The sequence below is a fragment of the Pararge aegeria genome, chromosome 24, assembly GCF_905163445.1.
Source record: "Pararge aegeria chromosome 24, ilParAegt1.1, whole genome shotgun sequence".
NCBI lineage: Eukaryota > Metazoa > Arthropoda > Insecta > Lepidoptera > Nymphalidae > Pararge > Pararge aegeria.
The window spans coordinates 12,097,516-12,112,542 of NC_053203.1; the positions used below are offsets into that span (position 1 = coordinate 12,097,516).

Below are 15,027 nucleotides of genomic sequence, written 5' to 3' on the forward strand. Positions count from 1 at the left end.
CCCAAAGAGTTTGCATAAATGATGCAAAGTCTCAGGGTTCAAATACCTCAATGGGTGTCCCACAAGGCTCGATTTTGGGTCCTTTTCTATTTTTAGTGTATATAAATGATCTACCGTACCATGTCAGTGGAACATGCGACATTGTATTGTTTGCAGATGATACATCTCTAATTTTTAAGACTGATAGGAGTAAAGATAACTCTGACGAAGTAAACCGTGTTATGTCGCATGTGTCGCACTGGTTTACAGTTAACAACTTACTTTTAAATGCAAAAAAAACAAAGTGTGTCGAATTTATCTTACCAAATGTAAAGAAAATTGATAAAAATATAATGATAAATGGTGAATCACTAAAAATAGAGACTTCCACAGTTTTTCTGGGCGTGACCTTGGATAATAAGCTACAGTGGGGTGCCCATATAGATTCACTAGCGGGTAAACTAAGCTCGGCTGCCTACGCAGTCAGAAAAATTAGACAGATTACTGACGTTGAAATAGCTAGGCTAGTTTATTTTGCGTACTTTCATAGTGTTATGTCCTATGGAATCTTGTTATGGGGTAAAGCAGCTGATATCGAAACTATATTTATATTGCAGAAAAGAGCTGTACGGTCAATATATAAACTTAAATCACGCGAATCCCTCCGTGAGAAGTTTAAAGAAATAGGCATACTTACTGTAGCTTCACAATATATTTATAACAATATAGTATTTGTAAGACAACATATTAGTCTTTATACACAAAAAGTGGACATAAACAGTCGACTTACAAGAAATGGTCATAAATTAGTGTCATCTGCATATCGTCTGCGTAAGGTACAGGGATCATTTGTGGGATTGAGTATACGCTTTTATAATATGATTCCTAAGGTGATTTTGGACCTGCCAATGCACAAGTTTAAAGAATTTGTTAAAACACATTTATTAGAGCGAGGTTACTATACAATTGATGAATTTTTTAATGACAAGGTTGCTTGGAAGCATCCGGCTCCGCTTTCAGCTCTCACAAGATAGAAAAATGAATGTTAAAATACAAAATGTAAATTGTTGATGTTGGAAAAGAGCAACTGCTGAGTTTCTTGCCGGCTTCTTCTCGGTAGAATCTGCCTTCCGAACCGGTGGTAGAATCACTACAAACAGACAGACTTGACGTTTCAAAAGTGCTTATATTAGGCCTACTTGAAATAAATGAATTTTGAATTTAAAATGAATTTTGAATTTGAATTTGATCAAAAACGAATACACTAAAAACAAGTGCATTCAAATAAATTAAATCAAATATTTTATATAACGAAATGAAAATTTATTTTTAAACACAAAAATAGCAGATAAGGCGGAGAAGTTCTGTTAAGTTTAAAAGCTGTGCAAAAAGATCTCGCTCTTCCCTTACATAAAACTTTTTTATTTGAATTTATTAATATAATACATTTATTTATTTATTTTTGACATGCAAATACAACATGCAGTGTGTTGTATGAAAAGTTTATTTACTTATTATTGTATTACATTTAATTCACATTACAAAAATCCATGTGTTAGTAATGTCAAAGTCAAAGTCAAAGTCAAAGTCAAAGTCAAAAATATCTTTATTCAAGTAGGCCCACAGGTGGCACTTTTGATGCGTACATAAGAATTACACGGTAGTGAGATGATGGCGATAACCACATTCGTAAACTTAAAACTAAAGCTACGAGGGTTCCAAACGCGTCCCGGTCTAAGAAGAAGCCCACAACAAACTTAGCCGGGTGTTTTTTTTTTTTTTTTTTGTTATCGCCATCTCACAATGTAATTTTAAATTATTAGAAGAGCAACCTGGTTAGAGCAATAATTTACACCCAAGCTTTTTTATCGTTTACGTAGTCCTTTATACTATAATAGGACTTTTCTATAAGCTTACGTTTAATACAAACTTTGAACTTTTTAAGAGACATCTCCAAGATGTCAATTGGTAGTTTATTGTAGAATTGTATGCAATTTCCTTTAAACGAATTATGAATTTTATGTAACCTAGTATATTGCACTGTAAGTTTATTCTTACTTCTAATGTTTAAATTATTGCAGTCACATTTTTTCTTAAATTTAGAAATGTTTTTATGGACGTACATTAAATTTTCAAATATGTACTGACTATACACTGTCATTATTTTAAAATCTTTAAATTTATCTCTCAATGACTCTCTCGGACCCATTTTGTAGATAGAACGAACAGCCCTCTTCTGCAGCACGAAAATAGTGCTAATATCAGCAGCATTACCCCAAAGTAAAATTCCATATGACATAATGCTGTGAAAGTAACTAAAATATACCAGTCTAGCAGTTTCTACGTCGGTCATATGGCGTATCTTCTTTACCGCATAGGCAGCAGAACTAAGCCTGTTCGATAAATTATTTACATGAGGGCCCCATTGAAGTTTAGAATCTAACGTTATTCCTAGAAAAACTGTCGTATCCTCCAGTTTCAGTTCCTCATTATTAAGTAGTACAGTGGTTTTCACGTGTTTAACATTAGGTAAAGTGAATTTTATACACTTGGTTTTTTTTCCGTTAAGAACCAAATTATTAGCTTCAAACCACTGTACCACTTTAGCGAGAGAGTTGTTTACGTCGTCAAAAGCTAGTTCACGTCGATTTATTTTAAAAGTCAGTGATGTATCATCGGCAAACAGAACTATCCCGTGTTTATCCTTGGCAAGGTAAGGAAGGTCATTAATGTAAATAAGGAACAGAAATGGTCCTAATATAGACCCCTGTGGGACACCTATTTTCATAACTGATCCATTAGACCGTTTTCCATTCACGTCGACTTTCTGAATTCTATCGCGTAGATAGTTACTCATTAAGTCTAGAGCTACACCCTGAATTCCATAGTGGTGTAGTTTCCTAACTAACGTTTCGTGTTGAACACAATCAAACGCCTTAGATAAGTCACAGAACACACCAAGTGCATCACGTGACTCCTCCCAGGCTTCAAATATGTTTTGTATTAGCTCAACACCTGCGTCGATTGTTGAGCGACCCCGTGTGAAACCAAATTGCTTAATATGAAGTAAATTATACTTATGAAAATGGTAAAGTAATTGATTTAAAATGAGTTTTTCAAAGATTTTACTGAAAGTGGGTAGTACGGATACTGGTCTAAAGTTAGTGGGGTCAGAAGTACTACCCGATTTAAACAATGGAACTATTTTACTAAGTTTCATTAAGTCAGGAAACACACCACAATCTATACAATTATTAAATATTAAGGCTAAATCGGGTGCAACAATATCAATTAATGATTTGACAACGTTTACGGAAATGCCCCACAGATCATTTGTTTTTTTATTAATTAATAATTTAAAGGCTTTAATAACGTCAGAGCCACTAACATGCGTGAATTTAAAAGAATGGTTACACTCAGGCACATTTTCCTTTAATAGAGAGAGAGCCATATCTGGTGAAGAGTTTAATGATTCTGTTGTGGAGACGGGAATGTTGGTAAAGAAGGTTTCAAAAGCAGTAGCCACCTCGAAATCTGTTGTTAAGGCTTTATTATCTACATTAAGTTTAAAATTAATATTTCGTGGTGTTACTCTTCCCGTCTCCTCATTAATTATGTTCCAAGTAGTTTTGATTGCGTTGCTGCTATTTTTAATTTTATTTTTGATGTATCGCGTCTTTTCTAAGTGGCAAGCGCGTTTAAAATTCTTGGAAAACAATTTAACATAATCCCCAAACTTATCACCAGTGTTAAATTGACGTTCAGCATACAATTCGTACAGCTTTTGCCTATTTTTATGAAGTTCAACTGTCGCCCACTCACTAAAATTTAATGTATCAGTAATCACAACCGACTTACTAGTAAATATAGAATGAAATAGTCTATTAAAGGTATTGAAAAAGGAGCTGTACATTGCATTTGGAGTCGCCCCTGAGGGTAGGAATGGGAGGTCATTTACTAGGCTATATCTCATTTTCTCTATGCGGTTGGATGTTACAGGAACAAATGTTATTTTACGTTTAGAAACATTTTTCTTCACATTTTCAAATTGAATAATTTGACCACAATGATCAGAGTCTAATTTACTAATAATATTTTTGCTTATAGGAATTATATTTGTAAAGATGTTATCCAAACAGGTGGCGCTAGTAGCAGTTATTCTTGTGGGCTCCATGAACATATTTGATAGATTGTAAGTTTTAAATAAATTCAATAACTTGATACTTAAAGAGTTATTTTCTAAAATGTTTACATTAAAATCTCCGCATATTATTAACTTTTTATTACACTTTGATATTTTAAATAACACTTCATCCATTACCTTTTCAAAAAGTTCAAAGTTTGACAAGGGTGGCCTATAAACAGTAACAATTATAAATTGCTCTAGTTCAACCGAGGCTAGCTCTATTGTCCGTTCAACAGAAAGGCTAACAATATCGTTTCTGTTTTTAAATTTTAAATTTTTATTTAATAAAATTAAAGAGCCTCCATGAATCGCTGTAACCCTGGTGAACGAACTACCAACCTGGTGGTTACCAAAATTAAACAAATATTCATGGGTTTTCAACCAGTGCTCAGTTATACATAAAATGCTAATGTTAAAATCATTTAAAAATAATTCAATCTCTAAGTCTTTTCCTCTAATACATTGAATATTTTGGTGAACCAAGTTGATATAATTAGAATTAGATTTTTTATTATATTTTTGGTTTAATAGTACATTGTGCGACCCCTTACTATAATTTTTTTCATATATGCCTGAGGGAGACTCAGTTGTCTGCTTTTCTAAGCAAGAGAAAGCCTCTGTTGTCTCCTTAACTAGTTTAAACTAAAATGACTTGGAATAATTTCCAAGGTTTTCATGTCAAAACTATTACACTGCTCAATAAAAGCAGCTGGTTTAGCCAAGTTCTTGGCTGTTATGGTAAAAAAATACGATAGCGAAACAGCTATCTGTTGTTTAAAATAGTGTGATAGGTAATATCTATCTCGGTACAAATTATAAGTAGGATTAGCACATTTGCTAAAGTCTATAACATGAAATTTCTTATTATATGTACATAAATTGTACAAAGTCATATTTAAATTATACCTAATAGTATTTTCTTGGTGTGGCAAGTTATGAAAATAAGGAAATGTGTATAATACAATACTATTTACATTTAATGTATTTAAAGAATCAATAAGTTTAATCAGCTCAGGTTTGTTAACATTCCCTCTATTTCCCATTATGATAATTAAATTAGTTTTACAGTCAAACATATTCCTATTTCTACAAATTGCAGCTACAATAGCTTTTAAATTTGAGTTGGGTAAACAGTAGTTCAAAACTGTGTGTCCATTCAACTGAGAGTTAAGATATAAGCCCATGTTACATCCAATTTCATCGCTGTACATAATTGTTTTTATTGAACTGCTACTATGAGCATTTGCTTCAATAAAGGAATTATTATTAATATTTATGTTTTGTGATATTGAGTTACTTAACCTGACACACACCTTTCTCACATTAGAGGGTGATGACACTGATGACACAAACTGGGGATGACTGCCTATACTATCAAAACTATGGGTAGATAGTGAAGTTAATTTACCACTGGGTTGTTCTGTCTTATGCCATTCATCTGAAGTCTGTGTGTACTCAGATATCATTTGCCTTTGATACATATCAAACTTTACTGCCAGTGTACGTAAAGAAGTCTGTAATCTGGCTATTTGTGCTTCTAGGATTTGTGTGTCAGATTCATAACTTAATCTATTACTTTCTAACTGTGAACTATACATTTTAATTTCATTCAATAATTCTAAACGTTCTTTCTTTGGTTTCAGAGATTTAACAGAATTTTTATGTACTTTTAACAGTTTCTGTGTTTTTTTAATATATCGGTTAACTTTGATATACTTTTTTAGTTTCCTACTGCTGCAGGGATTGACTACTGTATCTGATTTGACTATCAATAAATTAGAGAAGTTGTAAAAATGCACATTAAACTTAATATTTATGTATATAAATATATATTTGACGGATGATTGCACGCAGTGGGCAGCCGTGGGTTCGATTCCCACAACTGGAAAATGTTTGTGTGAGATGAACATGAAAGTTTTCCAGTGTCTGGGTGTTTATCTGTATATTATAAGTATTTGTGTGTGTAAAGTATTTATAAAAATATATTCATCAGTCATCTTAGTCTCACAAGCTACGCTTACTTTGGGGCTAGATGGCGATGTGTGTATTGTCGTAGTATCTAAAATATATATATATATGTGTATGTAAGTTAATATAATTAATGCCACTGCATACTAACGGCTAAAAGCTGTCCAGTGTGCATTGAAAACACAATCCTGCCTGTCAGCTAAAACCTTCAGAACAATATTGGAGCTGCTCTCGATTCATTATAGGACAAGTAACAAACAGATTATTTATTTATTTATTCTATTACAAGTCCATTACAATGTCATATAGCTTACATATTTATTATATTTTTCAAAAAGAATGTCAATCTAATGTTTACATTTGAAATGGAACCCTGTGAGGGCGCTGTAACCAGATTGAGAGGCGGACTTATTGTCGTCAATATTAAATATTCTCATTTAGGAAGTCGTTTATTTTATAATAAGCTTTCTCCAGCAAGTAATGTTTTAAGGATTTTGTAAATAAGTTTATATTTTCTTTTTCTTTTATATGTTCCGGGAATTTGTTGGAAATTTTGGTGCAGACCAAGTTGTGTTTGCGCATGCGCCGCAATGTATCCTGCCGGGGCATGTCTTGGAGTTTTTTAATGTCTTGGGATGTTTCTAGTATTATATATGTTCATAGCGAGGACGCAGCGGTGGCCGGTATGCTGAGTATAAGTGAACAGCGGTACGAGGCACCTCCCAGGACCTTCGGCCTGGCGATAGAACCTCCTGTACGGACCACGGATACCTCGAGAGTTGAAAGGTAAACTTACTATTGTATCTTCCGACCTCTCAGGTCTGTGAGAGAACGTGGTTTCAATTTCGCCGATTTCCGCGTTCAAATACCCAAACCCATTTTCTCTCAATATAAATGTTGACAATATTTTTTTACCCATATTTCAAATCAAAATACCTATACACGGGTGTATAGATATTGAATATTTGACATACGATAAACAAATTAAAGAAAATAAATAGGCATGCAAAAGCGGTCTTATTGCTGCAAACAATTCGAGATATCTATCAGAGGTTGCAGCAAGAGAGTGGCGGGACTTTGCTGAAGAGTGAAAATATCCTGTTGGAAACCTTCCTACCTTCCAGCCTACTTCTTACTTATAAACGAATATTGTGCACCGCAGAGGAAATATTTACAAAATCGCTGATACAATAGGGCAATAAGATCGAATTCTCAATTTATAGACCTTATAGCTATAGCGATCTCTTCTAGACAGCCAAATAATAAACATAAACAACCCCTAGTTTTATATAAAAACAGATATCTATATAAATATAGAAATACTTCTCAAATGTTTGCTTCATTGTAGTAGTTATAGAGAACCTATTTAGTAAGGAAGTCAGCTACCCTCACATTCAAAATTGGACTTTATTTCTTTAGCAGTAGTAGCGGAGGTCGGTCGCGCGCGCGGAAAGCGCCCAGCGGCGCCGACGAGGATGAATATGACGAAGAGGATGTCATAAAGGAGGTGCATCGAGACGAAGAGTATGGTAAATAGACTATAGTTGCTACTTCCCTCTTGGTGTCCTTGTGGACCTTATCAATAATCGTGGCATAACGTCGGAATCGTTACTAGTCGGAAGTGTTCTTAGCTATGTTTGATAAAGATGGCCACCGTCACAAAATGGCGATTTACATAATTTTTCACAACTCTCTCAATATGGGTAACAAATGAAAGGGCTTGACTAGTAGACATTATGATGAATTTTAAATCCAAAATGGCCGCCGGGGCTCCTCGGAGCTCCGCGGGCCCACTTGTCTATTCCCTCTGACTTTGCCTGCTTAACACAGTTACAAACATATGTCATCATCATCATCATCATCGTATCAACCCATTAAGGGCCCGCTACAAGACACGGGTCTCCTCCCACAAGAAGGCCCACCCTGAACCAATAGTGATTGGTTCACACGCCTTTTGAGAACATTATGGAGAACTCTCGGTTTCCTCACGTTTTCCTTCACCTTTGAAGGAAGTGATATTTTAATTGGTTAAAACACACATCTATCTATATATATAAAAGAGAAAGTGTGTGGGTATGTTCTGTATAGGCTCCGAAACGGCTGGACCGATTTCAATGAAACTTTCAGGGAATCTCCGGATTTACCTGGCGAGTAATCCTGTAAAGTTTGGTGACGATCTGTGTGCATGGGTGTAGATAATGATCTTCACCCGCTCGAGAAGAGAATAGAAGAGAATGAATACGGAGAGAAATAAATGATTTAATATATTATGAGACTAGTAAGTTTATTGTTTAAATAAAATAAAGCAAAATCTAGCCCGGCGAAGCGGGCTGGGTACGCTAGTAACTTATAAAAGCTAGAGGTGCGTTCTGGGATTCAAACTGAAGTCAAAGTCCTATACTCTATCACATGCTTCGTTATAAAAATATGTCAGACATAACATTTGTCTGTACAGTGTACCCGTCGCTGGAGATGAGCTCGGACGAAGACGAGGACTGGACGGTGCGGCGGCGGCGAGCGCCTCGCAACAGAACCGATAGCAAAAGTAAATCTGAGAAGTGAGTTAACTGCATATATCTACTTGCCAACTGTGAGAATTTCTACCTACTTTTGCCCCGTTTACCTTATCCCTAACATACTAGCATACATATTGCTTAAACACCATTATTAATATTTAAGTTGAAATACCTATGTCTCTTTATATGGCAGCTTAATTTCGATAACCAGTCAGTCGTTGTGTATATGGGAACATGAAGCCCTGTAAGAGCATTGCAATATAGTTGAAATTATATTAAACAGGTCCTTTCTTACCTTAAAAAATATTAAAAATATTATAAAAATTGTAAATAGCTTAAAAAAAAATTCAAATTTTAATTTTAAATTTGTGTCATGAATATTACAATATGAAAATTAAACATAAGAGCGTTTACAGTCTAGATTATTGAAACAGTTATAATTTATCATGGTCAGATAATTTGTTAGATAATGTAATTTTAGTGTTTAAATTACAATAGGATAGAAGTCAATTAAGATCTTATTTAAAGTAGCTGGTATCAGCAGGACCGGCTCAACAAAAAGCTTTTTTTGACAATGACCGTTCCCTGTGATAACTGCCATCAACTGCAATCACTAGTCCGTCCGAAAACTGCGTGCAGCCTTAACGTTAAAATTCCTTAAATATTATTATATTATCGAATTCTTTAGTAATATTTTCTTTAGTCACAAAGAGAATGGGTGCAGGATAGTTAAAAAAATACCTACAAGTATTCTGCAACGATCAAGTCTTCAGCTTCGGTCTTTGTTTTTCTATTCTTCTTTTATTTCTTAAACTTGTGTGATGTGATGTGCAGATTATTTTTTTTTATTTTTTTTTTTTTATCGAAAAATACGAAAGAAATAGTATTACATTTAAAAGGTATACAACACGCTAAATACTAAAACTACATTTATGCTAAACTAAACTACCACTAATGAGCATTAACTTATGACAAATGGCGATAAATAATAAAATAACGAATATAAATAAATAAAACCCGCGCTCAACACCGTCTCCACTAGGAAAGCTGCCTTGAAGGTGAACTCTAATAGGCTGCGGATCATGATATATATACGTGTCGGTTGCCCCCAGGGACGAGTCGTGGTCGCCGCGCGCGCGGCTGGGCCGCGTGGTGCCGCGGCTGCGCGGGCCGGCGCGCTCGGCCGTGCGGCGCGAGTGCGTGCGCGCCGCACTGCACGCCGCGGCCGTCAGCACCGCGCACGACAAGCACGCGCACGACAAGCACGACAAGCACCATCCGCAGGTGAGCGCCTGGCCGTTTTCGAGCTTTCCCAACTACACTATGAGGTGTCCCATACATTCGAGCTGGAAAAAATAGTCATGCATACATACACGCACTCACACACACTTGAACGCACACGCACACACTTGAACGCACACGTACACTCACTAATACATTAACACGCGCGCGCGCACACACTCTCTCTCTCTCACACACACACACACACACACACACACACACACACACATACACACACATACATACATACATACATACACAGACACACACACACACACACACACAGGAAAGCACGCGATTTTCACATAGTCTCGTGTACGCGCTAGTGTATTTTATTAACGGTATAGGAAAACATCGTCATTACCTGAGAATTCTCCATAATGTTTTCAACGGCGTTTAAGGTCATTAAATTTCGACTGGGTTAGGTTAGTCTACCACGCTTCCCCAAAACCCTTGTCATTGTGGGAGGAGACCCCTGCCCTGTAGTGGGCCGGTAATAGGTCGATGTGATGATGATCGTGATTATTATAATAATTCTGTACTTTTGTACATACGTAGCACAAACCAAACCCTTTTTGAATTTTTTTTATTACGATGTCGGGTAATCTAATGGTTTGTAAATCTTTGATAGAAGCGGGCGTTAATTTGCGGAATTCCATGATATATTATGAAAATTAAGCTTAATTTGCAATAATCCGCGAAAAGCAGGAGAATCTGTACCATGTAATTTATAATTTCTTCAATCTTTATACTCCACACCAAACAGATTGTCGTCAATTTACCCTCTTCGCACGTTTCGCTCCGAAACCGCAACATCCTCAGGAGATGTTAACTTGACAAGAAATAATTGTTAAGCTTATTTAAAGTTTTTACTAAAGGTGCATAATTGTATTACCAGAGCGCGAAGCGAGCGGTGCTAGCAACAAAGAGCAAGCGACCGCCGCCTCCGGTACACACACCCGCAAGTAGCAAAAGTAAGTGACATAATTTACCATAGTCCGAGTCAGAATTATTTGTAAAAACGTCAAAAAATATTATGTCTGTTGTATGAGAGCCCCCCAGTTTTAACCAATAATATTCCTTTTCAGATCTAAGACTGAAAAAGGGTATGAAGACGGCGAAGCAGCGTCTCGGAAAAATCCTCAAAATACACAAAATGATATATTAGTTTAATTAAATAATGAATTAATGTAAACATAGTTAATTGTATATGTAGTCGACACTGCACTATCGCCTGTTTCTGACCCAAAAATACCCTAAATGACTAACAACGTAACCTGCATGGTGCAATGATACGAGTATCGCACCAGTGCCCCGTTGTGGGACATTAATTGGGCTTTTTATGATAAATATTATAGGTCTTATTTAGACTGAATTTTCTACTCAGAATTTTCTACACAGCAGGGCACATTTTTCAAATGATTCTAAGATGTAGAAATTGAAATTTCCTTTCCAATAGATTATACCGAGAAGGTATAATCTACCTTCCAGTTCAGTCAGTTCAGTCAAAGCAGACAAATTTGACGTTTCAAAAGTACTTATAAAATATTTATTCCGATTAGGAATTAATTTTGCTCGTTATCACTTTGTAAATTATTGAATAACCTATAAATATTTGGATCATTTAACATGGCAAAAGGGCAGAAAACTAAAATATTTTCGTGCCAGAAAAAAGTATGATCATATTGAGTTATGCTACAGATTTTAGAAGGTCATTTATACTGATGAAATACCTAATTAATATACGTCATACAGATTTTGGCATGTTATATATACTAATAATAGACCTACCTAATACGTCATGAATTGAGTATAATTACAATCACCCTCCTACAGATTTTAGAATTCCATTCATACTGAAAAACGCGTAATATTCACCAGATAATCAAGTATAAATAAGAACCAATGAACATACATCATTATAAGCTTTTTTAATATCCTACACCTGGGAACTGACCTCTGTAAAGAGGTATATAGATCATAAACCCACCTCATTGCTCGTATACGGGCTGGCGACAGTAGTCTGTAAGGTAGGGTCGGGTCAATAAGCGGGCACATAAGATGTATATTTTATATAATATGTATTTAGACCTCGGACCAATGTGTGTTGTAGCCCCATTGTAAATTGCGACATATAATTGTGTCACAGACAAATCATGAATTTATTTAATTAATTATAATAAATATGTAATAATAATCCATGTACATTTCTATACACTTTCTTTTTTGCTATGAGTTTAGTATGTTTTTTTTTTACAGTTACAACAATGAAAATCAACTTGGAGAGATTTTTTATTTATTTAAGGCTATGTACGGACTGTTAAAATTTGTCGCGCGTTTTATTATTTAGCATATCATATAGTAAGGTATCACCGCATTACTATAAAAAGTCTCTCACGTTTCAGAAATACATGCCTTTAGTGTAAGTTTTATAATGAACAAACGTTACAGCCGATGTGATGTGAATCGATTGCGAAACTGGTGATTATAAATTGCAATTTTGCAATTACCGCTATTGTTTTTATTGGCTAACCAACAGGATTCACTCTTTCACACATTAATGGTACTCTCGCAAAATTTGTTGTTGAATAGTGAAAGCGAAATAGCAAGCTCTACATTGTCGCTACACTGTCTTCTCATATATTCGCAAGTAACAAGTTCACACATATTGACAGATTAACGTAACTATAACGTTACTTTTATTAAATTGCACTAAATCTTGGAGTAAGTAATGTTAGAGCCACTGCAGTGTTCCACATACCAAATGTCACCGCTCGACTTCAGTAACGCGCGTTAAATTCCTGCTATCTGTACATAGCCTTATAGTACACCTTGGTTGTATAGAAACTTCCAACTGTTACTAAAACATATTGCATTGAAACAGCATCGTGGGTGTGACACCTTCATCCTTCTCATCTGCTTAGTTGGGCTGTGCCCAGCTGTGGGAAATCGATAAGGTTAATGACATGAGTCTCTTGTAATAGAAGTTTCTATAGAATCACTATATAACATGCGAGCTGGGTTATCAAATGTTAAACTTAGTAACGGCGGGTCCCGTATAAAATTGGTATATCTTCACGCTGATTAGAAGAACGAGGTTGGATGAAAGGAGTTTTATTATACATAACATTAAGTTTAATATATGTACACATAATACAGTACCGTCACTCACTAACAGACTGACTGACAAACAGTGCACATACAAAATTGGCAAATTTATTTTTTCCCTTTTTTTCGTGTTATACTAAATATTTCATATTTATAGGTAGAATTCCCGTTCAGAATCATAATATAGCATTATTTCAGGTCGGCATAAAACTGCATTAATTTTTTTTACTATTACTAATGTAGTAAACTTATGAATATTGCGATACTTTAGATCAGGTAGAAATAAGGTGCTGCCAATTTATGACGAAAAAAAACAACCTGTTTATCGCCGCTCAGTACAAAGCCGCGCAAGTGTAGTTACCAAATTTTTCATAATATACAAAAATACTCTTGCTAAGCGGTGATAGCTCGATTGGTAGGACTTCGACTTCACTATTGGAGAATACGAATCCTAGCGCGCACCTCTAACTTTTCTAAGTTATGTGCGTTTTAAGCTTGCTTCAACGGTTAAGGAAAATATCGTGAGAAAACCATGGCATGCCTGAGAGTTCTCCACAATGTTCTCGAAGGTGTTTGGAGTCCACCAATCCGCTCTAGGCCCAAGGTGGTCACCAGCGTTGTGAACTACCGCTTTAATCCCCTCATTGTGGGAGGATACCCGTAGTGGGCCAGTAATGGGTTGATATGATGCCTCTGGCTATATTACACAAAAAAAAAAGAAATAAACCCACCAATGTTAACTCTCCACACCAAACAGATCTTACGAAATGCACTCTCTGCTCACGTTTAGCTCTGACACCGGAGCATCGTCAGGAGATGTTGACTTAAACGTTAAGTAAAAGTTTAAAGTAAGATTACATTTTAAAAGATCTGCTTGGTGTCAAGTATAAACATCTTGTCCCCCGTTAAATCTACTGAGAAGGAATATATAATTTACTCGTACAACTGCTAAAGCACGGCAACATGAAAAAGGAGAGGTTTATATACGTGTTTTTTGCGTTTCGTTTTGTTTTTTATTTCCCCTGCGCCGAAGCTTGGAGAGTGGGAGAAGATAAACATGCTCGCCTTTTTTTTCCCTTAAGAAAAATATCTCTATTTTTTTACTACGTGGGAAATTGGTGTGATACCCAGCTTTGTGGGGGGAAAAACTGAGACTCATAAAGGTTTGAGTGATACATTAAACAAGAAAAAAACGACTGCTAGTATTTCATTTAAAAAAAATTAATTAATACAAGGCCTCAGTACTCGACTGAAGTGTTCTAGGATTGGTGAGTCTATTTTGCTCGCAAACATGGTCTTGATAGCATTGTGGGATTCTTACACTCTAAAACCCTCGCTGGCCACCCTCGGCACGTATTAAGGTAGTTCCGGGATCTCGTAGGAACAAACCTGTGCCTCCATTGTGCAACATCCTAAAGATGAGCCTTTAAGGCCCGGGAGAAACGGACCCCTGACCTCATGTGCATTGCAGGCAACATTTGGCACAAGTTACCATCATCCTAGGGGTCTATGGAGGAAAAAGGAGGCTGAGTGGCCAGAACTGCTACTCTCCGCTCTCCGTTCTCTCGTCTAGCATGTCCCCTGCCCACGCTACACGTGTTGGTTGTTAATTTTCTTCATTTTTATTAATCTTTGATGTCATCAAGACTAGCTGAGCTAATGCTGTCAGGTTCCAGGGGTGCGACGTTACTTTGTTAAAAAGCGTTTTGCACACAAAGGGCAGCACCAAACCAGAGAATGATTTTTTTAATCCAAGCTAATGTTATTTTAATATGTTATTTCAAATTATACTGTTATTTGTGAGATGAAAAAAGTGACCTTTAAAATGGCTAGACAAAATAAATTTAGATGATCTAAAATAAACACAACTTATATGTATGTTTGATGTGTACGTATATACGTGTTCGTTCGTATATGTGCTTGATATAATTAGCGTTTACGTTATGTTTAAGTTATAAATACATAACTTGTGTAACATACAATGTTAAT

At 35.7% G+C, this 15,027-nt stretch overlaps 1 protein-coding gene across 2 annotated transcripts in view; it reads left to right on the forward strand.

Moving 5' to 3' along the window:
- LOC120634461 (lysine-specific demethylase phf2-like) overlaps positions 1-13,465 on the forward strand; it is a 32,863-nt gene extending 19,398 nt beyond the window's left edge. For both annotated transcript variants that reach the window (XM_039905044.1, XM_039905043.1), the window contains exons 18-23: positions 6,797-6,919; positions 7,553-7,662; positions 8,589-8,691; positions 9,762-9,933; positions 10,829-10,904; positions 11,019-13,465. In XM_039905044.1, coding sequence (XP_039760978.1) covers positions 6,797-6,919; positions 7,553-7,662; positions 8,589-8,691; positions 9,762-9,933; positions 10,829-10,904; positions 11,019-11,098 — 664 coding nt within the window. In that variant the 3' untranslated portion in view covers positions 11,099-13,465. The remainder of the gene's footprint in view (positions 1-6,796; positions 6,920-7,552; positions 7,663-8,588; positions 8,692-9,761; positions 9,934-10,828; positions 10,905-11,018) is intronic.
- Positions 13,466-15,027: the final 1,562 nt, after the last annotated feature.